General features: G+C 43.2%; 1 protein-coding gene across 1 annotated transcript in view; it reads right to left on the reverse strand.

The window, feature by feature from the left end:
• Positions 1-1,920: 1,920 nt before the first annotated feature.
• Positions 1,921-27,500, reverse strand: part of LOC115163704 (metabotropic glutamate receptor 5-like) — a gene marked incomplete at its 3' end in the record, with an annotated part of 30,893 nt that continues 5,313 nt past the window's right edge. The window contains exons 2-6 of the mRNA XM_029715808.1: positions 27,348-27,500; positions 23,854-24,297; positions 23,335-23,449; positions 2,367-2,441; positions 1,921-2,120 (exon numbers count right to left, since the gene is read on the reverse strand). The exon at positions 27,348-27,500 is cut by the window's right edge and continues 391 nt beyond it. Coding sequence (XP_029571668.1) covers positions 1,921-2,120; positions 2,367-2,441; positions 23,335-23,449; positions 23,854-24,297; positions 27,348-27,500 — 987 coding nt within the window. The remainder of the gene's footprint in view (positions 2,121-2,366; positions 2,442-23,334; positions 23,450-23,853; positions 24,298-27,347) is intronic.

The raw sequence follows: 27,500 nt of genomic DNA on the forward strand, positions 1-27,500 counted from the left end.
AAGGGATCTGTCTCTGCCAGGTGGTCACTCAGGCCTGCTACTTGGTAAGGATCTGTCTCTGCCAGGTGGTCACTCAGCCTGTACTTGGTAAGGATCTGTCTCTGCCAGGTGGTCACTCAGCCTGTACTTGGTAAGGATCTGTCTCTGCCAGGTGGTCACTCAGCCTGTACTTGGTAAGGATCTGTCTCTGCCAGGTGGTCACTCAGCCTGTACTTGGTAAGGATCTGTCTCTGCTTCGTATCTCTGACAGAGTAGAGATAATCAGCCAATTCATATTCTCTGTTTACGGTCAGGTAGCAATTTAGTCGGCTTTGGGATTTTGTTTCGTTTTTCCAATGTTGTAAATATGAGTCCTTTGATTGGTTCATGATTTTGTTTATTTGAATTCTTTCTTTCTCTCTCTCTCTCTCTCTTTCTCTCTCTATCCCCTCCCCCCTCTCTCTCTCTTTCTCCTCTCTATCCCTCTCTCTCTCTTCTCTCTCTCGCTCTCTTCTCTCTCGCTCTCTTCATCCCCCACATATGTATTATCCTACCCCCTATCTAATTCAATTCCCTCACTCATCCCCTCACACTTTATATACAAAAGTATGTGGACACCCTTTCAAATGAGTGGATTCGATTATTTCAGCTACACCGTTGCTGACAGGTGTATAAAATCGAGCACACATCCATGTAATCTCCATAGACAAACATTGGCAGTAGAATGGCCTTACTGAAGAGCTCAGTAACTTTCAACCCGGCACAGTCATAGGATGCCACCTTTCCAACAAGTCAGTTCGTCAAATTTCTGCCCTGTTTGCACTGTAAGTGCTGTTATTGTGAAGTGGAAATGTCTAGGATCAACAACGGCTCCTCCACGAAGTGGTAGGCCACACGAGCTCACAGAATGGGACCACCGAGTGCTGAACAGCGTAGCGCATAAAAATGGTCTGTTCTCGGTTGCAACACTCACTACCAAGTTCCAAACTGCCTCTGGAAGCTACGTCAGCACAATAAATGTTACTCAGGAGTGTCATGAAATGGGATTCCATAGCCGAGCAGCTGCACACAAGCCTAAGATCACCATGCGCAATGCCAAGCGTCGGCTGGAGTGGTGTAAAACTCACCACCATTGGATTCTGGAGCAGTGGAAACGCGTTCTCTAGAATGATGAATCACGCTTCACCATCTGGCAGTCCGACTGACGAATCTGGGTTTGGCAGATGTCAGGAGAAAGCTACCTGCCCCAATGCATAGTGCCAACTGTAAAGTTTGGTGGAGGAGGAATAATGGTCTGGGGCTGTTTGTCATGGTTTGGCTAGGCCCCTTAGTTCCAGTGAAGGGAAATAGTAACGCTACAGCATACAATGACATTCTAGACGATTCTGTGCTTCCAACTTTGTGGCAACAGTTTGGGGGAGGCCCTTTCCTGTTTCAGCATAACAACGCCCCTGTGCACAAAGCGAGGTCCATACAGAAATGATTTGTTGACATCACTGTGGAAGAACTTGAGTGGCCTGCACAGAGCCCTTAACCGCATCGAACACCTTTTGTTGAATTGGAACGCCGACTGTGAACCAGGCCTATCATCCCAACATCACCTGACCTCACTAATGCTCTGTGGCTGAATGGAAGCAAGTCCCTGCAGCAATGTTCTAACATCTAGTGGAAAGCCTTCCCAGAAGACTGGAGGCTGTTAGAGCAGCAAAGGGGGGACCAACTCCATATTAATGCCCATGATTTTGGATTGAGATGTTCGACAAGCAAGTGTCCACATACTGTATGTGTGTGTACAGTGTGTGTCTGAATGTGTGCGTATCTGTGTCAGTCTCAGTGTGTGTGTGTGTATGTGTGTGTGTGTGTGTGTGTGTGTGTGTGTGTGTGTGTGTGTGTGTGTGTGTGTGTGTGTGTGTGTGTGTGTGTGTGTGTGTGTGTGTGTATCTCTGTGTTTCCAGTGTCCACTGACCTGCCGACCAATAGGAACTCCCCCACCAGGCCCTGCCGTCTCATGGCCATGAGGATGTTCCTAACTGTCATGCCCTCACAGAAGCAGGCCACCACCCTGGCCTTGGGCAGGTGGGCTCTGAGACGCTCCAGCAGCCTGTCAAAACTCTTTTCCCCCGCGTTGCTCCATATCTTACCTACCACAGGACACACACCAGGAGATGAGGTAAGGGATTCAGGAGTCATTTAATTGTCCCTGTTTCACTTCATGTAATTTCCCCAAGGGAAACTTACATAATATCCTATTGGCCACATAGTGCACTACTTTTGCACAAGGCAGTGCACTACCTTAAAAATAGGGTGTAATTTGCCCTGAGGTAGTCCCATGTGGCACTCAGACTAGATGTACTTCCCAGTTGATGACATCCCCAGTAGGATCTTACCAGAGTGGGCGATGCAGATGCCCTCCTTGGCAGCCATATCCTTAAACGCCTCCATCCCACTCTCCCCGTAGTTACCTAGGAGACAGGAGAGAGGGCAGTGAGCGACAGGAAGAGAGAGGGACAGGGGAAAGAGAGAAAGAGAGGATGTGTGTAATGTATAGAATGCTCAACAAGAGTAATAGTCTCAGTTCTAATTAATACTCACAATAGAGAGAGAAACAAACATACATATATAGAGAGAGCGAGAGAGAAATATACATATTTATATATAAAGAGAGAGAGAACAATATATATATATAGAGAGAGACAGAGAAATATATATATAGAGAGAGAGAAATATATATATATATAGAGAGAGAGAGAGAAATATATATATATAGAGAGAGAGAGAGAAATATACTGCTCAAAAAAATAAAGGGAACACTTAAAAAACACATCCTAGATCTGAATGAAAGAAATAATCTTATTAAATACTTTTTTCTTTACATAGTTGAATGTGCTGACAACAAAATCACACAAAAATGATCAATGGAAATCCAATTTATCAACCCATGGAGGTCTGGATTTGGAGTCACACTCAAAATTAAAGTGGAAAACCACACTACAGGCTGATCCAACTTTGATGTAATGTCCTTAAAACAAGTCAAAATGAGGCTCAGTAGTGTGTGTGGCCTCCACGTGCCTGTATGACCTCCCTACAACGCCTGGGCATGCTCCTGATGAGGTGGCGGATGGTCTCCTGAGGGATCTCCTCCCAGACCTGGACTAAAGCATCCGCCAACTCCTGGACAGTCTGTGGTGCAACGTGGCGTTGGTGGATGGAGTGAGACATGATGTCCCAGATGTGCTCAATTGGATTCAGGTCTGGGGAACGGGCGGGCCAGTCCATAGCATCAATGCCTTCCTCTTGCAGGAACTGCTGACACACTCCAGCCACATGAGGTCTAGCATTGTCTTGCATTAGGAGGAACCCAGGGCCAACCGCACCAGCATATGGTCTCACAAGGGGTCTGAGGATCTCATCTCGGTACCTAATGGCAGTCAGGCTACCTCTGGCGAGCACATGGAGGGCTGTGCGGCCCCCCAAAGAAATGCCACCCCACACCATGACTGACCCACTGCCAAACCGGTCATGCTGGAGGATGTTGCAGGCAGCAGAACGTTCTCCACGGCGTCTCCAGACTCTGTCACGTGCTCAGTGTGAACCTGCTTTCATCTGTGAAGAGCACAGGGCGCCAGTGGCGAATTTGCCAATCTTGGTGTTCTCTGGCAAATGCCAAACATCCTGCACGGTGTTGGGCTGTAAGCACAACCCCCACATGTGGACGTCGGGCCCTCATACCACCTTCATGGAGTCTGTTTCTGACCGTTTGAGCAGACACATGCACATTTGTGGCCTGCTGGAGGTCATTTTGCAGGGCTCTGGCAGTGCTTCTCCTGCTCCTCCTTGCACAAAGGCGGAGGTAGCGGTCCTGCTGCTGGGTTGTTGCCCTCCTACGGCCTCCTCCACATCTCCTGATGTACTGGCCTGTCTCCTGGTAGCGCCTCCATGCTCTGGACACTACGCTGACAGACACAGCAAACCTTCTTGCCACAGCTCGCATTGATGTGCCATCCTGGATGAGCTGTACTACCTGAGCCACTTGTGTGGGTTGTAGACTCCGTCTCATGCTACCACAAGAGTGAAAGCACCGCCAGCATTCAAAAGTGACCAAAACATCAGCCAGGAAGCACAGGAACTGAGAAGTGGTCTGTGGTCACCACCTGCAGAACCACTCCTTTATTGGGGGTATCTTGCTAATTGCCTATAATTTCCACCTGTTGTCTATTCCATTTGCACAACAGCATGTGAAATGTATTGTCAATCAGTGTTGCTTCCTAAGTGGACAGTTTGATTTCACAGAAGTGTGATTGACTTGGAGTTACATTGTGTTGTTTAAGTGTTCCCTTTATTTTTTTGAGCAGTGTATATATATATAGAAAGAGAAATATATATATAGAGAGAGAGAGAAATATATATTTATATATATAGAGAGAGAAATATATATAGAGAGAAATATATATATAGAGAGAAATATATATATAGAGAGAGAAATATATATATAGAGAGAGAGAAATATATAGAGAGATAGAGCGATATATATATAGAGAGAGAAATATATTTATATATAGAGAGAGAGAGCAATTAATATATATATAGAGAGAGAGCGAAAGAGAGAAATGTATATATAGAGAGAAATATATATATATAGAGAGAGAAATATATATATAGAGAGAGAGAGAGCAATTAATATATATATATATAGAGAGAGAGAAAGAGAAATATATATATATACTTATATATATAGAGAGAGAGAGCAATTAATATATATATATATATAGAGAGAGAGAAATATATATACTTATATATATAGAGAGAGAGCAATATATATAGAGAAAGAAATATATATATATATATATATAGAGAGAGGGAGGGAGAGAGAAATATATATACTTATATATAGAGAGAGAGCAATATATATACTTATATATAGAGAGAGAGCAATATATATAGAGAAAGAAATATATATATATATATATATATAGAGAGAGAGAGAGAGAAATATATATATATATAGAGAGAGAGAGAAATATATATATAGAGAGAGAAATATATATAGAGAGAGAAAGAGAGAGAAATATATATAGAGAGAGAAAGAGAGAAATATATATATAGAGAGAGAAAGAGAGAAATATATATATATATATATATACATTCACTTCCATTCAAAAGTTTGGGGTCACTTAGGAATATCCTTGTTTTTGAAAGAAAATAACATTTTTTGTCCATTAAAATAATTGATTAAAGAAGCAGTAAAACTGGCCTTCTTTAGACTAGTTGAGTATCTGGAGCATCAGCATTTGTGGGTTCGATTACAGGCTCAAAATGACCAGAAACAAAGAACTTTCTTCTCAGGGAATCAGAGTCTGTTCTGTGTTTAACACACATTCATCAGACTGGTACTGTATAGATATATATATATAGAGAGTCTGCCCTGTGTTAAACACACATTCATCAGACTGGTACTGTATAGATATATATATATATAGAGAGAGAGAGTCTGTTCTGTGTTTAACACACATTCATCAGACTGGCATTGTATAGATATATAGAGAGAGAGTCTGCTATCTATTTAACACACATTTATCAGACTGGTACTGTATAGATATATATATAGAGAGAGTCTGCTATCTATTTAACACACATTTATCAGACTGGTACTGGTACTGTATAGATATAGAGAGAGTCTGCTATCTGTTTAACACACATTCATCAGACTGGCACTGTATAGATATATATATAGAGAGTCTGTTCTGTGTTTAACCCACATTCATCAGACTGGTACTGTATAGATATATATATAGAGAGAGTCTGCTATCTATTTAACACACATTTATCAGACTGGTACTGGTACTGTATAGATATAGAGAGAGTCTGCTATCTGTTTAACACACATTCATCAGACTGGCACTGTATAGATATATATATATATAGTCTGTTCTGTGTTTAACCCACATTCATCAGACTGGTACTGTATAGATATATATATATAGAGTCTGCTTTCTGTTTAACACACATTCATCAGACTGGTACTGTATAGATATATATATATAGAGAGAGTCTGCTATCTGTTTAACACACATTCATCAGACTGGTGCTGTATAGATATATATAGAGAGAGTCTGTTCTGTGTTTAACACACATTCATCAGACTGGTACTGTATAGATATATATATATAGAGTCTGATCTGTGTTTAACACACATTCATCAGACTGGTACTGTATAGATATATATATATAGAGAGAGAGAGAGAAAGAGAGAAATATATATATAGAGAGAGAAATATATATATAGAGAGAGAAAGAGAGAAATATATATATATATATATATACATTCACTTCCATTCAAAAGTTTGGGGTCACTTAGGAATATCCTTGTTTTTGAAAGAAAATAACATTTTTTGTCAATTAAAATAATTGATTAAAGAAGCAGTAAAACTGGCCTTCTTTAGACTAGTTGAGTATCTGGAGCATCAGCATTTGTGTGTTCAATTACAGGCTCAAAATGGCCAGAAACAAAGAACTTTCTTCTCAGGGAATCAGAGTCTGTTCTGTGTTTAACACACATTCATCAGACTGGTACTGTATAGATATATGTAGAGTCTGTTCTGTCTTTAACACACATTCATCAGACTGGTACTGTATAGATTTATATATAGAGAGAGTCTGCTATCTGTTTAACACACATTTATCAGACTGGTACTGTATAGATATATATATAGAGTCTGATCTGTGTTTAACAAACATTCATCAGACTGGTACTGTATAGATATATATATATAGAGAGAGAGAGTCTGCTATCTATTTAACACACATTCATCAGACTGGTACTGTATAGATATATATATAGAGAGTCTGCTATCTGTTTAACACACATTCATCAGACTGGTACTGTATAGATATATAGATATATAGAGTCTGCTATCTATTTAACACACATTTATCAGACTGGTACTGTATAGATATATATATATATAGAATCTGCTCTGTGTTTAACACACATTCATCAGACTGGTACTGTATAGATATATATATATAGAGTCTGATCTGTGTTTAACACACATTCATCAGACTGGTACTGTATAGATATATATATAGAGAGAGAGTCTGCTATCTATTTAACACACATTTATCAGACTGGTACTGTATAGATATATATATATAGAGAGAGTCTGCTATCTATTTAACACACATTTATCAGACTGGTACTGTATAGATATGTATATATATAGAGTCTGCTATCTGTTTAACACACGTTCATCAGACTGGTACTGTATAGATATGTATATATATAGAGTCTGCTATCTGTTTAACACACATTCATCAGACTGGTACTGTATATATATATATATATATATATGTATATATATATATATAGAGAGAGAGAGAGAGAGAGAGAGAGAGAGAGAGAGAGAGAGAGAGAGAGAGAGAGAGAGAGAGAGAGAGAGAGAGAGAGAGAGACTGGTACTGTATAGATATATATATAGAGAGTCTGCTATCTATTTAACACACATTTATCAGACTGGTACTGTATAGATATATATATATAGAATCTGCTCTGTGTTTAACACACATTCATCAGACTGGTACTGTATAGATATATATATATAGAGTCCGATCTGTGTTTAACACACATTAATCAGACTGGTACTGTATAGATATATATAGAGAGACAGAGTCTGCTATCTATTTAACACACATTTATCAGACTGGTACTGTATATATATATATATATAGAGAGAGAGTCTGCTATCTGTTTAACACACATTCATCAGACTGGTACTGTATAGATATATATATATAGAGAGAGTCTGCTATCTATTTAACACACATTTATCAGACTGGTACTGTATAGATATATATATAGAGAGAGAGTCTGCTATCTATTTAACACACATTTATCAGACTGGTACTGTATAGATATAGAGAGAGTCTGCTATCTGTTTAACACACATTCATCAGACTGGTACTGTATATATATATAGAGAGAGAGAGTCTGCTATCTGTTTAACACACATTCATCAGACTGGTACTGTATAGATATATATATAGAGAGTCTGCTATCTATTTAACACACATTTATCAGACTGGTACTGTATCGATATAGATATATAGAGTCTGCTATCTATTTAACACACATTCATCAGACTGGTACTGTATAGATATATATATATAGAGTCTGCTATCTATTTAACACACATTTATCAGACTGGTACTGTATAGATATATATATATATAGAGAGAGTCTGCTCTGTGTTTAACACACATTCATCAGAAGAGAAAGTGGATGACCTGGAATTTATGCTAATGAAGGGGAGTGCATGCTGGCAGAGTGTTCGATAGGATTCCCCTTTCTCTCTCTATCCCTGTTGTTTCTCTCTCTATCCCTGTTGTTTCTCCCTCTCTCTTTCTTTCTCTCTCTATCCCTGTTGTTTCTCTCTCTATCCCCGTTGTTTCTCCCTCTCTCTTTCTTTCTCTCTCTATCCCTGTTGTTTCTCTCTCTATCCCTGCTGTTTCTCTCTCTATCCCTGTTGTTTCTCTCTCTATCCCTGTTGTTTCTCCCTCTCTTGTTCTCCCTTTTACCATCTCTCATCTCTCCCTTTATTCCCCCGTTCATTATCTACCTTTCTTTTAGTACCAGTTTTTCACAAGATCATTCATCTCCCAGCTCTGATCCCCTCACAAGTCCCAGTGGGCTCCGACCATCAAATGATTACACAGAATTTACAATGTAATAGTATCAGGTCTGTATTGATGTTGTTAGCAGGAGCAGAGCCCATGTAGCCATTAGCCATGTGTCAAATCCTGTGTGTGTGTGTGTGTGTGTGTGTGTGTGTGTGTGTGTGTGTGTGTGTGTGTGTGTGTGTGTGTGTGTGTGTGTGTGTGTGTGTGTGTGTGTGTGTGTGTGTGTGTGTGTTGCTGTAAATGAGAATGTTTTCTCAGTCAACTTACCTGGTAAAATAAGGGTTTAAAAAAAACAACATGTTTGACTCCGTTCCATTGGTTCCATTCCAGTCATTACAATGAGCCTGTTCTCCTATAGCTCCTCCGGTGTGTGTGTGTGTGTGTGTGTGTGTGTGTGTGTGTGTGTGTGTGTGTGTGTGTGTGTGTGTGTGTGTGTGTGTGTGTGTGTGTGTGTGTGTGTGTGTGTGTGTGTGTGTGTGTCTTGGGTAGCAGAGCAACGTGTAAAGTCCTGTAATTAGTGTCTCGGTGAGAGGAGTAGGAGACAGATGGTACAGACAGCCCACCCCCTTACTAATGAACACATGTATGGCCATGCCCACAGACAGTTAAAAAGCACAAATTCACATACATAGGGCCTGGCTATGTGAACATTCCTGTGACAGAGAACAGAGGCTGCCAGTGAGAGGAGATCCGAGTCTTTAGCCCCTCACACCAACTCAACACCAGTCACAGCACACACATCTCGACATGAACACATACTATAGTACTTACTATATATATAATGGTGTAGTATACCGTAGAATACTATACTACACACTGCAGTATCTCTCGATTGTGTAGTGCTTACTATATAATGTCGTAGTATACTGTAGAGTACTATACTACACAATGTACTATCCCTCAAATCATGTGGAATATTTACTATAGCATTTTGTAGAATACTATATTAAATACAACAGTATTGTCGCAAAAAAACACTGTAATAAATACTACAGTAATGTCTGCAAAAACACTACAGTGTCTGCAAAAACAATCAGTAGCAATATAGTAATACTACAGTATTCATTTGCATATATCCCACCCACTACCCTCCCCCCATATCCCAATTTGTGCCACCAATGAGTGAGAAACCGACATGCCAAGTATAGAGCATATGTTGTGTTCCCTACAGGGTATAGAAAATAGTAAAAGCTCTGAACTATCTGTTCAGACTCCAGTTCTACTTAATCGCAGGTTATGGAAAATGTACTCTTTTAGGGAAAAGGAGGGATACCTAGTCAGTTGTACAACTGAATGAATTCAACTGAAATGTGTCTTCGCCATTTAACCCAACTCCTCTGAATCAGAGAGGTGTTCAGCACCCAGGGAACAGGGTGCTGAACTGCCTTGTTCAGAGGCAGAAGGACAGATGTTTACCTTGTCGGCTCAGGAATTCGATCCAGCAACCTTTCAGTTACTGGCCCAACACTCTAACCACTAGGCTATTTAGTAGTTCTCTAATACATTTCCTCAAGGAGAAAGCCCCACTTCTATGTCAAAGATAATACGACAAAAACTCTACAGTAAATATTACAGTAATGTCTGCAAAAAACACCACACTAAATACTACAGTATACTACAGTCATGTCAGCAAAAACACTACAGTAAATACTAAAGTATACTATAGTCCTGACAGAAAAAACACTACAGTAAATACTACAGTATACTACATTCATGTCCCGAAAAACACTACAGTAAATACTACAGTATACTACAGTCATGCCAAAACACTACAGTGAATATAATAGTATATAAACATGGTAATACTACAGTATTCATACCATAGGATACTATTGTATTTTTTCATGTGGTTAAACACACACACACCAACCACACAAACACACACACACACACACACACACTCCAGCCCTTAACAAGATAGCACGTAACCACCTTCACACTCAGTCAAACTGGGAGTAATTTGTGAAGCACACACAGCTACACACAAACACACAGTGGGAGACTGATGGAGAGCCTGCTTCCTGGTGGGATAGAGGAAAATAGAGAGCGGAGAAAAAGATATCCCTATACAAAATATAATATCTTTCCAGACACAGAAGTGAGCAGATCAGAACAGCAGCCAACAACAGATAATGTGCTCTCCATTCAGCCTCAGCTGTCACAGCCGTTCCCATCACAATGGCAATTATCTGCTCAGGACAAACCAATTCTCACCAGGACTCTGGCTCACACTAGAAACACCTGCCCTCTTCACCTTTTATCTTCTAACGTCTAGAAGTTTCTTTAAGTGCAGTTCAGACTCAGATCTCTCTCCTTTTATCTTTTCTTCCTCTCGTATCACGTCTCTGGTTTCTCCTCTAAATCATCTGTAGTATTCATTTCAAGTCATGGGTGAGGTATAACATGCTCTAGTTGCCTAACAAGAAATAACGTCCACCTGTCCAGTTATTTAACACGGGGAAGGGAACCAGAAGGCCTGTGTGGTCCAGTGGTTAGTCCCACAGACCTCAGCACACATGTATACCACAGTCACCATGGGTTCCAATCTGACCCATATCCTTCTGACTCACAATCTCTCCTGTCTCCTCTTCACTGTCCTATTTCAATAAATACAACCCCCCCAACAAAAAAGTGGGGAGAGAGAATGTTTTTGTAATGTTCCACTACTGTTTGTGTGTCCAGTTTCCCGTTAGTTAGGGGAAGGAACATTCTATCTATGTTAGTAAAAACCTTCTGAGAACGTTTTTAGCATGTTTTGATGTTAGAGTTAGACCATTCCCTTAATGTCAAACAGAACATATTCAGAACGTGGTGACCACGTTCTCAGAATACACAATATTATTGTTTTAGACACGTTTCATGAGAACGTTACAAGAATATTCCATTAAAAAAAAGACTTGTTACTGTTGCCAAGCCAATTAAGGCCCTGCTTGGTGAACCACTGATCCTTCCCTATTAACTCACTGTCAAGGATACTCACACACACTGCTTTTAATATACCGTCTTTTCAACTTCCATTTTTGACACACATGATTACATTTTGAATGTTGATTTCTCAAGTAATTATTATTCAGCAGTCCTCACGTGGGATTTGAACTACCAACCTCTTGGGACACGATACGCCAATCTTCCTTCTACGTCACAATGTCTGTGTCATGTATCAGTTATTCTGACTACTATCATTTGTGATGGGATTGACTTATTTCAGCTATTTAAAGGCTTTCACTATCGTTGTCTGTTGTTGGTGGGCCTTGTTAACCTGTTAAAATGATCCTCCTGAATCACTATGATCAATACAAGTTTGTCTTGAGTGTATTTTTAACAGAGCTGAGATGTGATTATACCCCATTGCTTACAGCCTTCCAACTATCAAGTTGTTTCTGATCTACACTACTGCCTAGGGAGGAGGGGTTAGGGCTTCTTCTGGACAGGGCCTAACTGGCCCAATAAGCACATGTCCTAGATATATCCCTTATTGGGACAGGGGCTGGGGTGTTTGTCATCGGTGTTGCTGGCCTGTGTTTTAGACCTGCTTTGTGAATCCCCCTACTCTAACATTCTTAGCAAAATATTTTAATGTCATCTGTCTGCTCTAATTAAATTTGTTTCTCAATAGCTTGGCTTCCATCCAATTGGCAACAGATTTTCATGTGAATATTAGAAAATCTGCATAATGAAAATATGCGCATTTTCCCACCAGTGTTGTGTTTCCACCAAATGGATTTGTTGCTGATAAAAATCAGTGTGTGTTGGTGTTTACATTACATTTTCAACTCTACCGATAGCTTTCTCACAAAAACTGTTGCGTTAAATAGCCAATGTGTCTACTCTGGTCTTGGCATGTGCACTCTAACCAACAGCTTGCCGATACAGTGTGGGCAGGCTGTGTCGGTAGGTTAGTCTACATGCTGAGATTATTAAGGATGTGAGCGAGATTATTTTTATTTGTCAAAAAGGCAGTCAAGCATCGATCATCATGTCACCAGAATCAGACCATGGATATTTATTGGAAAGGAGCATCAAGATCACTGCACTTTCACCACCCTGTGAAGTTCATCAGAACTTTCACCACCCTGTGAAGTTCATCAGAACTTTCACCACCCTGTGAAGTTCATCAGACTTTCACCACCCTGTGAAGTTCATCAGAACTTTCACCACCTTGTGAAGTTCATCAGAACTTTCACCACCTTGTGAAGTTCATCAGAACTTTCACCACCTTGTGAAGTTCATCAGAACTTTCACCACCTTGTGAAGTTCATCAGACTTTCACCACCCTGTGAAGTTCATCAGAACTTTCACCACCTTGTGAAGTTCATCAGACTTTCACCACCTTGTGAAGTTCATCAGACTTTCACCACCTTGTGAAGTTCATCAGAACTTTCACCACCTTGTGAAGTTCATCAGAACTTTCACCACCTTGTGAAGTTCATCAGAACTTTCACCACCTTGTGAAGTTCATCAGAACTTTCACCACCTTGTGAAGTTCATCAGAACTTTCACCACCTTGTGAAGTTCATCAGACTTTCACCACCTTGTGAAGTTCATCAGACTTTCACCACCTTGTGAAGTTCATCAGAACTTTCACCACCTTGTGAAGTTCATCAGAACTTTCACCACCTTGTGAAGTTCATCAGAACTTTCACCACCCTGTTCATCATAAGTTATTTCATCTGTAGCCTAATAAACTGCATGCTTTCCCGAGTTATAGTGGGAGGACCACACACCATATCATTGCGTGACTCCAAGTTTACTTTCGATATGATGGTTATATCAATATTTGACACAAAAAGATCCCACCTTGTCTAGCGTATTTTGTTTTGTCGATATTTGGAATGTTTACCGACAAACTCTCGCATAAAAACGTTGGATGGAAACCTGGTCATTGAAAGATGGGAATCTGTAGGACTTCCCCTTGAGCATGAATTCAGACCACATTAAATCTATATAGCTGAGCATCTCAAAGAGAACTCTATTCCACACCACATAGAAAAGGTAGAACAAACGTGTCATTGATAAGCTCATTTTAATTAGATCAGATAAGTGTGTTGTAACTATTGCCAAATAAGTACATTAACATACTGCATATATAAGAACGTGAGAGCAGGGTGACTGCTTCCCCTAGAGGACAGAGTCTGGAACCCAGGCCACAAGCACCAATGTCAAACTCCCTAACCACTGTCCCAATCATCTAGGACTTGTGCTTTTTGGGCCAGTATAGTTAGGCCCTGTCCAGAATAAGCCCTAACCCCTCCTCCCTAGGAACTTTTGTAAATGAAACAATCTGATTAAACATTAGGGTAAATGCACTTTGAAGTAAATCTCAGCTCTGTTAAAATACACTCAAGACAAACTATTTTATTGTTCATAGTGATTCAGGAGTAACATTAAAACAGGTTAACATGCCCCACCAACATTAGACAACTAGACAGAAAGCCCTTAAATTACTGAAATAAATCAATGAAATCAATGTTGAAAATAGTGAAATGAATTGATACCTGACACAGACATGGTTGTGAAGCAGGAAGATGGGAGTACCGTGAACCAAGAGGTTCTAATCTCGCAGGAAGATGGGAGTACCGTGAACCAAGAGATTCTAATCTCAGCAGGAAGATGGGAGTACCGTGAACCAAGAGGTTCTAATCTCAGCAGGAAGATGGGAGTACCGTGAACCAAGAGATTCTAATCTCAGCAGGAAGATGGGAGTACCGTGAGACAAGAGATTCTAATCTCAGCAGGAAGATGGGAGTACCGTGAACCAAGAGGTTCTAATCTCAGCAGGAAGATGGGAGTACCGTGAACCAAGAGGTTCTAATCTCAGCAGGAAGATGGGAGTACCATGAACCAAGAGGTTCTAATCTCAGCAGGAAGATGGGAGTACCGTGAACCAAGAGATTCTAATCTCAGCAGGAAGATGGGAGTACTGTGAACCAAGAGATTCTAATCTCAGCAGGAAGATGGGAGTACTGTGAACCAAGAGATTCTAATCTCAGCAGGAAGATGGGAGTACTGTGAACCAAGAGATTCTAATCTCAGCAGGAAGATGGGAGTACCATGAACCAAGAGATTCTAATCTCAGCAGGAAGATGGGAGTACCATGAACCAAGAGATTCTAATCTCAGCAGGAAGATGGGAGTACTGTGAACCAAGAGATTCTAATCTCAGCAGGAAGATGGGAGTACCATGAACCAAGAGGTTCTAATCTCAGCAGGAAGATGGGAGTACCGTGAACCAAGAGATTCTAATCTCAGCAGGAAGATGGGAGTACTGTGAACCAAGAGATTCTAATCTCAGCAGGAAGATGGGAGTACTGTGAACCAAGAGATTCTAATCTCAGCAGGAAGATGGGAGTACCATGAACCAAGAGATTCTAATCTCAGCAGGAAGATGGGAGTACCATGAACCAAGAGATTCTAATCTCAGCAGGAAGATGGGAGTACCATGAACCAAGAGGTTCTAATCTCAGCAGGAAGATGGGAGTACCATGAACCAAGAGATTCTAATCTCAGCAGGAAGATGGGAGTACTGTGAACCAAGAGATTCTAATCTCAGCAGGAAGATGGGAGTACTGTGAACCAAGAGATTCTAATCTCAGCAGGAAGATGGGAGTACTGTGAACCAAGAGATTCTAATCTCAGCAGGAAGATGGGAGTACCATGAACCAAGAGATTCTAATCTCAGCAGGAAGATGGGAGTACCATGAACCAAGAGATTCTAATCTCAGCAGGAAGATGGGAGTACTGTGAACCAAGAGATTCTAATCTCAGCAGGAAGATGGGAGTACCATGAACCAAGAGATTCTAATCTCAGCAGGAAGATGGGAGTACCATGAACCAAGAGATTCTAATCTCAGCAGGAAGATGGGAGTACCATGAACCAAGAGGTTCTAATCTCAGCAGGAAGATGGGAGTACTGTGAACCAAGAGATTCTAATCTCAGCAGGAAGATGGGAGTACTGTGAACCAAGAGATTCTAATCTCAGCAGGAAGATGGGAGTACTGTGAACCAAGAGATTCTAATCTCAGCAGGAAGATGGGAGTACCATGAACCAAGAGATTCTAATCTCAGCAGGAAGATGGGAGTACCATGAACCAAGAGGTTATAATCTCAGCAGGAAGATGTGAGTACTGTGAACCAAGAAGTTCTAACCCTCAAGTGTGGACATAATTACTGTATAAATTAACATGCAAATATGTACATTGAAAACACTATGTTAAAAGCCGAGAGTTTGTGCGATTTTCCTTGGCAACAGACAAAGAGCTATGAATGGATCAGTAGTTCACCAATCAGGGCCTTGATTGACTGACATAATTAACAAAACCTGACGTGTGATGAAATCATTTTTGGGAGATAACTATTTTGGGGGTGGACCATCAGGAAATGTCCTGACAACTATTACACAAAAATGTTCCTGCAACGTTCCCATGAAGCGGATCTAGAACATTCATATTTTATGTTCTAAGAATTTGGCAACCATGTTCTGTGTATGTTAGGTGTGATGAATATTCTCCTAACCCACAAAAATCGGGACACTTGAATGTTCTTGGAACGTTACCATGAAACGTGCCTTAAACATTAATATTTTATGTTCTGAGAACATGGCAACCATGTTTCTGTGTATGTGGAAGCTAGAGACAGACAGTGTTAGGGCTCAGTAAGTCTAACTCCTGCTATGTGGAAGCTAGAGACAGACAGTGATAGGGCTCAGTAAGTCTAACTCCTGCTATGTGGAAGCTAGAGACAGACAGTGTGTTAGGGCTCAGTAAGTCTATCTCCTGCTATGTGGAAGCTAGAGACAGACAGTGTGTTAGGGCTCAGTAAGTCTAACTCCTGCTATGTGGAAGCTAGAGGCAGACAGTGTGTTAGGGCTCAGTAAGTCTATCTCCTGCTATGTGGAAGCTAGAGACAGACAGTGTGTTAGGGCTCAGTAAGTCTAACTCCTGCTATGTGGAAGCTAGAGACAGACAGTGTGTTAGGGCTCAGTAAGTCTAACTCCTGCTATGTGGAAGCTAGAGACAGACAGTGTGTTAGGGCTCAGTAAGTCTAACTCTTGCTATGTGGAAGCTAGAGACAGACAGTGTTAGGGCTCAGCAAGTCTAACTCCTGCTATGTGGAAGCTAAAGACAGACAGTGTGTTAGGGCTCAGTAAGTCTATCTCCTGCTATGTGGAAGCTAGAGACAGACAGTGTTAGGGCTCAGTAAGTCTAACTCCTGCTATGTGGATGCTAGAGACAGACAGTGTTAGGGCTCAGTAAGTCTAACTCCTGCTATGTGGAAGCTAGAGACAGACAGTGTGTTAGGGCTCAGTAAGTCTAACTCCTGCTATGTGGAAGCTAGAGACAGACAGTGTTAGGGCTCAGTAAGTCTAACTCCTGCTATGTGGAAGCTAGAGACAGACAGTGTGTTAGGGCTCAGTAAGTCTAACTCCTGCTATGTGGAAGCGAGAGACAGACAGTGTGTTAGGGCTCAGTAATAAGAACCATTGTGTATCACTGTAATGACACAACCACTCTGACCGGACTAGACATCAATTAACTCTAAGTGAAATGGTCTCTCTCATCTCTCTATCTCTCTCTTTTTCATTACCTCTATCCTCCTCCTCTTTCACTTTAATCCTGTGCTGCTTAGAAATGCCTAGGGCACATAGAAATACCGAGGGTACATAGAAATACCTAGGGTACATAGAAATGCCTAGGTGACATAGAAATGCCTAGGGTACATAGAAATGCCTAGGGTACCTAGAAATGCCTAGGATAGAAAGAGTGACAGTCAGAGTGACAGTCAATCATGTTTCAGAGACAGTTAAACACAACAACTCAATGTACACCTCAAATAGTGATAGGCGGCAATATAGGCCAATACTCTCTAATACACACACATACACACAAGCACACACACACAAGTTAGTGTCTGGTGAGGATATGTCTCTCCTACAACATCAATGTATTACACACACAAACACACACACACACACACATTTCCTAAATGAATTTATTAAACTCCAACCAGACACTTTTGACCCTGTTTACCATGGCAACAACCCAGGCACATCCCATTAATCTCAGTGAACGACCTCTTCACTACCTCTCACACACATCCACACACACACACTCTCCCTTTCTATCTCTCTCTCCCACACACTCCAATTCAACAGTTTTAATCCCCTGAGAGGTATCATCTCTGCCCAAATAAGCACCGTCCATTTAATGTTCCCTCTCAGGAGAGCAGAGAGACAGCTCTGTCACTCAGTACTTTGGGGAGAGGGGTAGAGAGAGAGAGGGATAGAGAGGGGTAGAGAGAGAGGGGGATAGAGAGGGGTAGAGAGCGAGAGGGATAGAGAGGGAGAAGGGAACAAAGGGACAGAGAGAGGGAGAGAAGGACAAAGGGAGAGAGAGAGGGGGGACAGAGGGATAGAGATGGAGAGAGAGAGGGGGACATAGGGATAGAGAGAGGGAGAGGATGACAGAGGGATCGAGAGAGAGAGGGAGAGAGAGTGGTGGACATAGGGATAGAGAGAGAGAGAGAGAGAGAGAGAGAGAGAGAGAGGGGGACATAGGGATAGAGAGAGGGAGAGGATGACAGAGGGATCGAGAGAGAGAGGGAGAGAGAGAGAGGGGGGACAGAGGGATAGATAGAGAGAGAGAGAGAGAGAGAGAGAGAGAGGAGTACAGAGGGATAGAGAAAGGGAGAGAGGGGAGGAGGACAGAGGGATAGAGAGAGGGAGAGGCGGACAGATGGATAGAGAGAGGGAGAGGATGACAGAGGGATCGAGAGAGAGAGAGAGAGAGAGAGAGAGAGAGAGGAGTACAGAAGGATAGAGAAAGGGAGAGAGGGGAGGAGGACAGAGGGATAGAGAGAGGGAGAGGCGGACAGATGGATAGAGAGAGGGAGCGGGAGCAGAAGGACAGAGGGATAGAGAGGGAGAGGGGGTCAGAGGGAAAGAGTGATAGAGAGAGGGAGAGGGGAAAAGAGGGACAGAGAGGGGGACAAAGGGATAGAGAGAAGGAACAGAAAGAGGGGGGTGGTTAGGGGGTACTTGGAAGTGAGTGTTTGTCAGAATGTGTGTCAGTATGAATGACGCACAAAGCTCAGCCTTTCTCAATATCATTTCAGGAAATAGATTTGAATTGAAGCAATGATGTGAAAAATCCTCTGAGAGAAAAATAATGGTTCATTTTCAAGTCATGGTCTGAATATATCCTGGAGATGACATGGAGTTGAGCCCAGGTGTGCTCCAAGGTAAATCTCAACAGGGTTAGTCTCCTCAGAATTCCCTCCCGCCCTTTACCTGGGCTGTCTGAGAAGTCACACTGAGTCTAGGAAGCAAATACGCCCCATTCTCTCATTCTCTGATCCTTTTTCTCCTCCTGTATCCTCTCCTCCATGTGCAGACTACAGACTACAGACTACGGCCTACGGACTACAGACTACAGACTTCAGACTTCAGACTACAGACTACGGACTACAGACTACAGACTACGGACTACAGACTACAGACTACGGACTACAGACTACAGACTACAGACTTCAGACTACGGACTACAGACTACAGACTTCAGACTACAGACTACAGACTTCAGACTACGGACTACAGACTACGGACATCGGACTACAGACTACAGACTACAGACTTCGGACTACGGACTACGGACTACAGACTTCAGACTACGGACTACGGACTACAGACTACGGACATCGGACTACGGACTACAGACTTCAGAATGCCTATTTAATCTGTTATCCCTGGCTGCTCCTCCTCCCTATCCTCCATCTCTCCCCCTACCTATCCCTCCTCCTGATCCTCCATCTCTCCCCTACCTATCCCTCCTCCTGATTCTCCATCTCTCCCCCTACCTATCCCTCCTCCCTATCCTCCATCTCTCCCCCTACCTATCCCTCCTCCCTATCCTCCATCTCTCCCCCTACCTATCCCTCCTCCCTATCATCCATCTCTCCCCCTACCTATCCCTCCTCCCTATCCTCCATCTCTCCCCTTACCTATCCCTCCTCCCTATCCTCCATCTCTCCCCTTACCTATCCCTCCTCCCTATCCTCCATCTCTCCCCCTACCTATCCCTCCTCCCTATCCTCCATCTCTCCCCTTACCTATCCCTCCTCCCTATCATCCATCTCTCCCCCTACCTATCCCTCCTCCCTATCCTCCATCTCTCCCCCTACCTATCCCTCCTCCCTATCATCCATCTCTCCCCCTACCTATCCCTCCTCCCTATCCTCCATCTCTCCCCTTACCTATCCCTCCTCCCTATCCTCCATCTCTCCCCTTACCTATCCCTCCCCTCCTCCCCATACTCCTACCCCATGCTGGAGGGGATGAGGAGTTCAGTGCCAGACCCTCAGTGTGTCCTTGTGTACGTGTGTTTGTGTATGTGTGTGTGTGTGTGTGTTTGTTTGTGTGTGTGTACGTGTGTGTGCGTGTGTGTGTGTGTGTGTGTGTACGTGTGTTTGTGTACGTGTGTGTGTTTGTATGTGTGTACGTGTGTGTGTGTACGTGTGTGTGTGTGTGTGTGTGTGTGTGTGTGTGTGTGTGTGTGTGTGTGTACGTGTGAATGTGTGTACGTGTGTGTATGTGTGTTTGTGTGTGTGTGTGTGTGTGTGTGTGTGTGTGTGTGTGTGTGTGTGTGTGTATGTGTGTACGTGTGTATGTGTGTACGTGTTTGTGTGTACGTGTTTGTGTGTGTATGTATGTGTGTACGTGTGTATGTGTGTGTACGTGTGTGTGTGTGTGTGTGTGTGTGTGTGTGTGTGTGTGTGTGTGTGTGTGTGTGTGTGTGTGTGTGTGTGAAGGTGTAACTCTAATTAACAGTTCAGCTGAAGACCTGCTTCCCTTTGTGGCGAAAGCACAGATTAATTACAGCCAGTCATCAGCGCCCAGAGATAGAGAGAGAGAGAGGGAGGGCCAGAAGAGGAATCAGTACAGTGGAGAAAAAGAGGATGTGAGTGGGAAGAGGGAAACAACTCAATATCAAAAAACACATTCTCTCAAATGTGCTTGTTTGTGTGAATGGCCACAGAGCAGCAGAAAAAGAAGATGGAAAGACACAGAGAGTGTATTCTAACCCTGTCACTGTAGGGGGGCTTGTGTATTCTAACCCTGTCACTGTAGGGGGGCTTGTGTATTCTAACCCTGTCACTGTAGGGGGGCTTGTGTATTCTAACCCTGTCACTGTAGGGGGGCTTGTGTATTCTAACCCTGTCACTGTAGGGGGGCTTGTGTATTCTAACCCTGTCACTGTAGGGGGGCTTGTGTATTCTAACCCTGTCACTGTAGGGAGGCTTGTGTATTCTAACCCTATCACTGTAGGGGGGCTTGTGTATTCTAACCCTGTCACTGTAGGGGGGCTTGTGTATTCTAACCCTATCACTGTAGGGAGGCTTGTGTATTCTAACCCTGTCACTGTAGGGAGGCTTGTGTATTCTAACCCTATCACTGTAGGGGGGCTTGTGTATTCTAACCCTATCACTGTAGGGGGGCTTGTGTATTCTAACCCTGTCACTGTAGGGGGGCTTGTGTATTCTAACCCTGTCACTGTAGGGGGGCTTGTGTATTCTAACCCTGTCACTGTAGGCGGGCTTGTGTATTCTAACCCTGTCACTGTAGGGGGGCTTGTGTATTCTAACCCTGTCACTGTAGGGGGGCTTGTGTATTCTAACCCTGTCACTGTAGGGGGGCTTGTGTATTCTAACCCTGTCACTGTAGGGGGGCTTGTGTATTCTAACCCTGTCACTGTAGGGGGGCTTGTGTATTCTAACCCTGTCACTGTAGGGGGGCTTGTGTATTCTAACCCTGCCACTGTAGGGGGGCTTGTGTATTCTAACCCTGCCACTGTAGGGGGGCTTGTGTATTCTAACCCTGTCACTGTAGGGGGGCTTGTGTATTCTAACCCTGTCACTGTAGGGGGGCTTGTGTATTCTAACCCTGTCACTGTAGGGGGGCTTGTGTATTCTAACCCTGTCACTGTAGGGGGGCTTGTGTATTCTAACCCTGTCACTGTAGGGGGGCTTGTGTATTCTAACCCTGTCACTGTAGGGGGGCTTGTGTATTCTAACCCTGTCACTGTAGGGGGGCTTGTGTATTCTAACCCTGCCACTGTAGGGGGGCTTGTGTATTCTAACCCTATCACTGTAGGGGGGCTTGTGTATTCTAACCCTGCCACTGTAGGGGGGCTTGTGTATTCTAACCCTATCACTGTAGGGGGGCTTGTGTATTCTAACCCTGCCACTGTAGGGGGGCTTGTGTATTCTAACCCTATCACTGTAGGGGGGCTTGTCTATTCTAACCCTGCCACTGTAGGGGGGCTTGTGTATTCTAACCCTATCACTGTAGGGGGGCTTGTGTATTCTAACCCTGCCACTGTAGGGGGGCTTGTGTATTCTAACCCTATCACTGTAGGGGGGCTTGTGTATTCTAACCCTATCACTGTAGGGGGGCTTGTGTATTCTAACCCTGCCACTGTAGGGGGGGCTTGTGTATTCTAACCCTGTCACTGTAGGGGGGCTTGTGTATTCTAACCCTGCCACTGTAGGGGGGCTTGTGTATTCTAACCCTGCCACTGTAGGGGGGCTTGTGTATTCTAACCCTGTCACTGTAGGGGGGCTTGTGTATTCTAACCCTGTCACTGTAGGGGGGCTTGTGTATTCTAACCTTGTCACTGTAGGGGGGCTTGTGTATTCTAACCCTGTCACTGTAGGGGGGCTTGTGTATTCTAACCCTGTCACTGTAGGGGGGCTTGTGTATTCTAACCCTGCCACTGTAGGGGGGCTTGTGTATTCTAACCCTGCCACTGTAGGGGGGCTTGTGTATTCTAACCCTGTCACTGTAGGGGGGCTTGTGTATTCTAACCCTGTCACTGTAGGGGGGCTTGTGTATTCTAACCCTGTCACTGTAGGGGGGCTTGTGTATTCTAACCCTGTCACTGTAGGGGGGCTTGTATATTCTAACCCTGTCACTGTAGGGGGGCTGTGTATTCTAACCCTGTCACTGTAGGGGGGCTTGTGTATTCTAACCCTATCACTGTAGGGGGGCTTGTGTATTCTAACCCTGTCACTGTCGAGGGGGCTTGTGTATTCTAAACCTGTCACTGTAGAGGGGCTTGTGTATTCTAACCCTGTCACTGTAGGGGGGCTTGTGTATTCTAACCCTGTCACTGTAGGGGGGCTTGTGAATTCTAACCCTGTCACTGTAGGGGGGCTTGTGTATTCTAACCCTGTCACTGTAGGGGGGCTTGTGTATTCTAACCCTGTCACTGTAGGGGGGCTTGTGTATTCTAACCCTATCATTGTAGGGGGGCTTGTGTATTCTAACCCTGCCACTGTAGGGGGGCTTGTGTATTCTAACCCTGCCACTGTAGGGAGGCTTGTGTATTCTAACCCTGCCACTGTAGGGGGGCTTGTGTATTCTAACCCTGTCACTGTAGGGGGGCTTGTGTATTCTAACCCTGCCACTGTAGGGAGGCTTGTGTATTCTAACCCTGCCACTGTAGTGGGGCTTGTGTATTCTAACCCTGTCACTGTAGGGGGGCTTGTGTATTCTAACCCTGTCACTGTAGGGGGGCTTGTGTATTCTAACCCTGCCACTGTAGGGGGGCTTGTGTATTCTTACCCTGTCACTGTAGGGGGGCTTGTGTATTCTTACCCTGTCACTGTAGGGGGCTTGTGTATTCTTACCCTCTGTGTGTATGGCAGAGACGTAGCTCCAGTTGTATCTCTTGACAATGTCCACCATGGCTCTGGCCTGCTGAGCATCCGATGGCACCACCCTCATAAAATACTTATACAAACTCTGTTGGCGAAAACAGTACTTATAAAGAACTTATACAGACTCTGTTGGAGAGAAACAGTACTTATAAAGTACTTTTACAGACTGTTGGAGAAAAACAGTACTTATAAAGAACTTATACAGACTCTGTTGGAGAGAAACAGTACTTATAAAGAACTTATACAGACTCTGTTGGAGAGAAATAGTACTTATAAAGTACTTATACAGACTCTGTTGGAGAGAAACAGTACTTATAAAGTACTTATACAGACTGTTGGAGAAAAACAGTACTTATAAAGTGTTTATATAGATTCTGTTGAAGAGAAACAGTAGGATACTCATAAAGTACTAATAAAATTGAATAGAATGAAGTAGATCAGAGAAAATAGAATAGAGTCAAATAAATGTGAAAATAATTGTGTGGCTACCTTGTCACTGAGGTCCATGCTGGTAGCAGAGTAGGCGATCTGGGGTATGTTGAAGAGCTGTAGGAGGTTCTGGACTTGGATGGCCACAGAGCTGGAGCCTGGTCCTATCAGCCCGACGATGGGCTTCTTCCCCCGCATAGGGGTTGCAGCAGGGTCCGCACACCTCGGCCCTCCCCTCCCATCGGCTCCTCCCCCGCCTCCCCCCCACACACTGCCTCCCCCCACCTCAGCCTCGTCGGAGGACACCAGGGAGTCTCGTATGAACTCAATGCTCTGCTCCAGGGCCACAGCAGAGTGCCAGCAGGAGTCTCTTATCTCACAGCCCAGGCTGATGTTGGGGAGGATGTGGGGGTCAGCGTTGATACGGTCTAGAGTGTGCAGCATGGCCTCAACACGCTGGATACCGTACTGCTCACGCACCGAGCCGCATTTACGTTCATGTACCTGGGGGAGGAACACACATACACACACATATATATATACAGCATCACTACACACACACACACACATATATACAGCATCACTACACACACACACATATACAGCATCACTACACACACACACACATACAGCATCACTACACACACACACACACACACATATACAGCATCACTACACACACGCACACATACAGCATCACTACACACACACACACATACAGCATCACTACACACATGCACACATACAGCATCACTACACACACACATATACAGCATCACTACACACACGCACACATACAGCATCACTACACACACACACACACACATATATACAGCATCACTACACACACACACACACATACAGCATCCCTACACACACACACACACACACATACAGCATCACTACACACACACACACATATATACAGCATCACTACACACACATATATACAGCATCACTACACACACACACGCATACAGCATCACTACACACACACACACACACACACACACATACAGCATCACTACACACACACACATATACAGCATCACTACACACACACAAACATACAGCATCACTACACACACACACACACAGCATCACTACACACACACACACACACACACATATATACAGCATCACTACACACACACACATAGAGCATCACTACACACACACACATATACAGCATCACTACACACACACACACACACACACACACACACACACACACACACACACACATATATATATATATACAGCATCACTACACACACACACACACATATACAGCATCACTACACACACACATATATACAGCATCACTACACACACACACATAGAGCATCACTACACACACACACATATACAGCATCACTACACACACACACACACACACACACACATATACAGCATCACTACACACACACACACACACACACACACACACACAGCATCACTACACACACACACATAGAGCATCACTACACACACACACACACATAGAGCATCACTACACACACACACACACACACACATACAGCATCACTACACACACACACACACATATACAACATCACTACACACACACATATACAGCATCACTACACACACACACACATATACAGAATCACTATACAGCATCACTACACACACACACACACACACACACACACACACACATACATACACACATATACAGCATCACTACACACACACACACACACACACACACACACACACACACACACACTGGATAGCGTACTGCTTACGCTATTTGATTTGATTTCTAACACCTTGGGTGGATAGCATACACCGTCACACAGTCTGAAATTATTGACACCCCTTGACAAAGAATAGCAAAAATGACTGTATAAAAGAAATAATTAAAAAACTGAGCCATATTGTATGCTAAAACAGTTTTAGTAAATTATGTTATTTTATACTAATACAATTGCTCAGAGAAATATATTTTGTTAACAAGTAATTGTTTTTTTCTCAAAAAGGTAGGGGTCAAAATGATTGACACCCCTGTTTTAAATACCTTTAAAGCCTTCCTTCACTATGCGAGGATAAAAACACTGTTTTCTGAGTTGGAGAACACATTGGGAGGGATCTTAGACCAGTCCTCCATTCAGAGCCCTTCCAGATCCCTGATATCCTTTGTCTGTGCATATGGACTGTCCTCTTCAATTCAAAGACATATGTACGGCCTCTTCAATTCAAAGACATATGGACTGTCCTCTTCAATTCAAAGACATCTGTACGGCCTCTTCAATTCAAAGACATATGGACTGTCCACTTCAATTCAAAGACATATGGACTGTCCTCTTCAATTCAAAGACATCTGGACTGTCCTCTTCAATTCAAAGACATCTGGACTGTCCTCTTCAATTCAAAGACATCTGGACTGTCCTCTTCAATTCAAAGACATCTGGGCTGTCCTCTTCAATTCAAAGACATCTGGGCTGTCCTTTTCAATTCAAAGACATATGGACTGTCCTCTTCAATTCAAAGACATCTGGACTGTCCTCTTCAATTCAAAGACATCTGGACTGTCCTCTTCAATTCAAAGACATCTGGACTGTCCTCTTCAATTCAAAGACATATGGACTGTCCTCTTCAATTCAAAGACATATGGACTGTCCTCTTCAATTCAAAGACATATGGACTGTCCTCTTCAATTCAAAGACATCTGGACTGTCCTCTTCAATTCAAAGACATCTGGGCTGTCCTCTTCAATTCAAAGACATCTGGGCTGTCCTTTTCAATTCAAAGACATATGGACTGTCCTCTTCAATTCAAAGACATCTGGACTGTCCTCTTCAATTCAAAGACATCTGGACTGTCCTCTTCAATTCAAAGACATCTGGACTGTCCTCTTCAATTCAAAGACATATGGACTGTCCTCTTCAATTCAAAGACATATGGACTGTCCTCTTCAATTCAAAGACATATGGACTGTCCTCTTCAATTCTAACCACAGGTTTTCAATGGGTTTCAAGTCTGGAAGCTAAGACGGCCATTGCAAAATGTAGATTTTTGTGGCTGATACATCATTTCCATTTTGGATTTTGATGTGTGCTTAGGGTTCATCTTGCTGGAAGATTCACTTGCAGAGGCAACCAGGTTTTTGGCTAAAATGTACTGCTAGTGGGTAAAGTTCATAATGATGTTGACCTTAACAAGGACCTCAGGACCAGTGGAAAATAAACAGACCCATAATACTAAAGATCTAGCATCATATTTGACAGTAGGTATGGGGTTCTGTTCTGCTCATACATTCCCACTGGTGTGCAGAGCCAAAGAGCTACATTTTAATCTTATCCAACAAATGTAAACACCTGCTGTTTGCTAAACAGCATTGGTACTTGGATTGAAACCATTTTATTGAGCAAACAATATAGCTCCGTATTTAAATGATTTGTTGTATACAGTCATTTTGGCTAATCTTTATCGGGTTACCAATCATTTCAGACCCCACTGTCCATCACACTCACACCATCAGTCATTCATGTGTACATACAGGATGGCTTAGTCTCTGAGGGCTGTACCTTGTCCGCTGTGGGCTGGTGATGGACAGAGAACAGGGCTCCTATGATGATGTCACCAGGGATGTGTGCCACGACTCGCCGCTCGTTAGACTGGGAATCGCCAACAGTCCCACGCCACGCCCACATGGGCAGAACCAGGATGATCCAGATCAT

The sequence above is a fragment of the Salmo trutta genome, chromosome 26, assembly GCF_901001165.1.
Source record: "Salmo trutta chromosome 26, fSalTru1.1, whole genome shotgun sequence".
In the NCBI taxonomy this organism is placed as follows: domain Eukaryota; kingdom Metazoa; phylum Chordata; class Actinopteri; order Salmoniformes; family Salmonidae; genus Salmo; species Salmo trutta.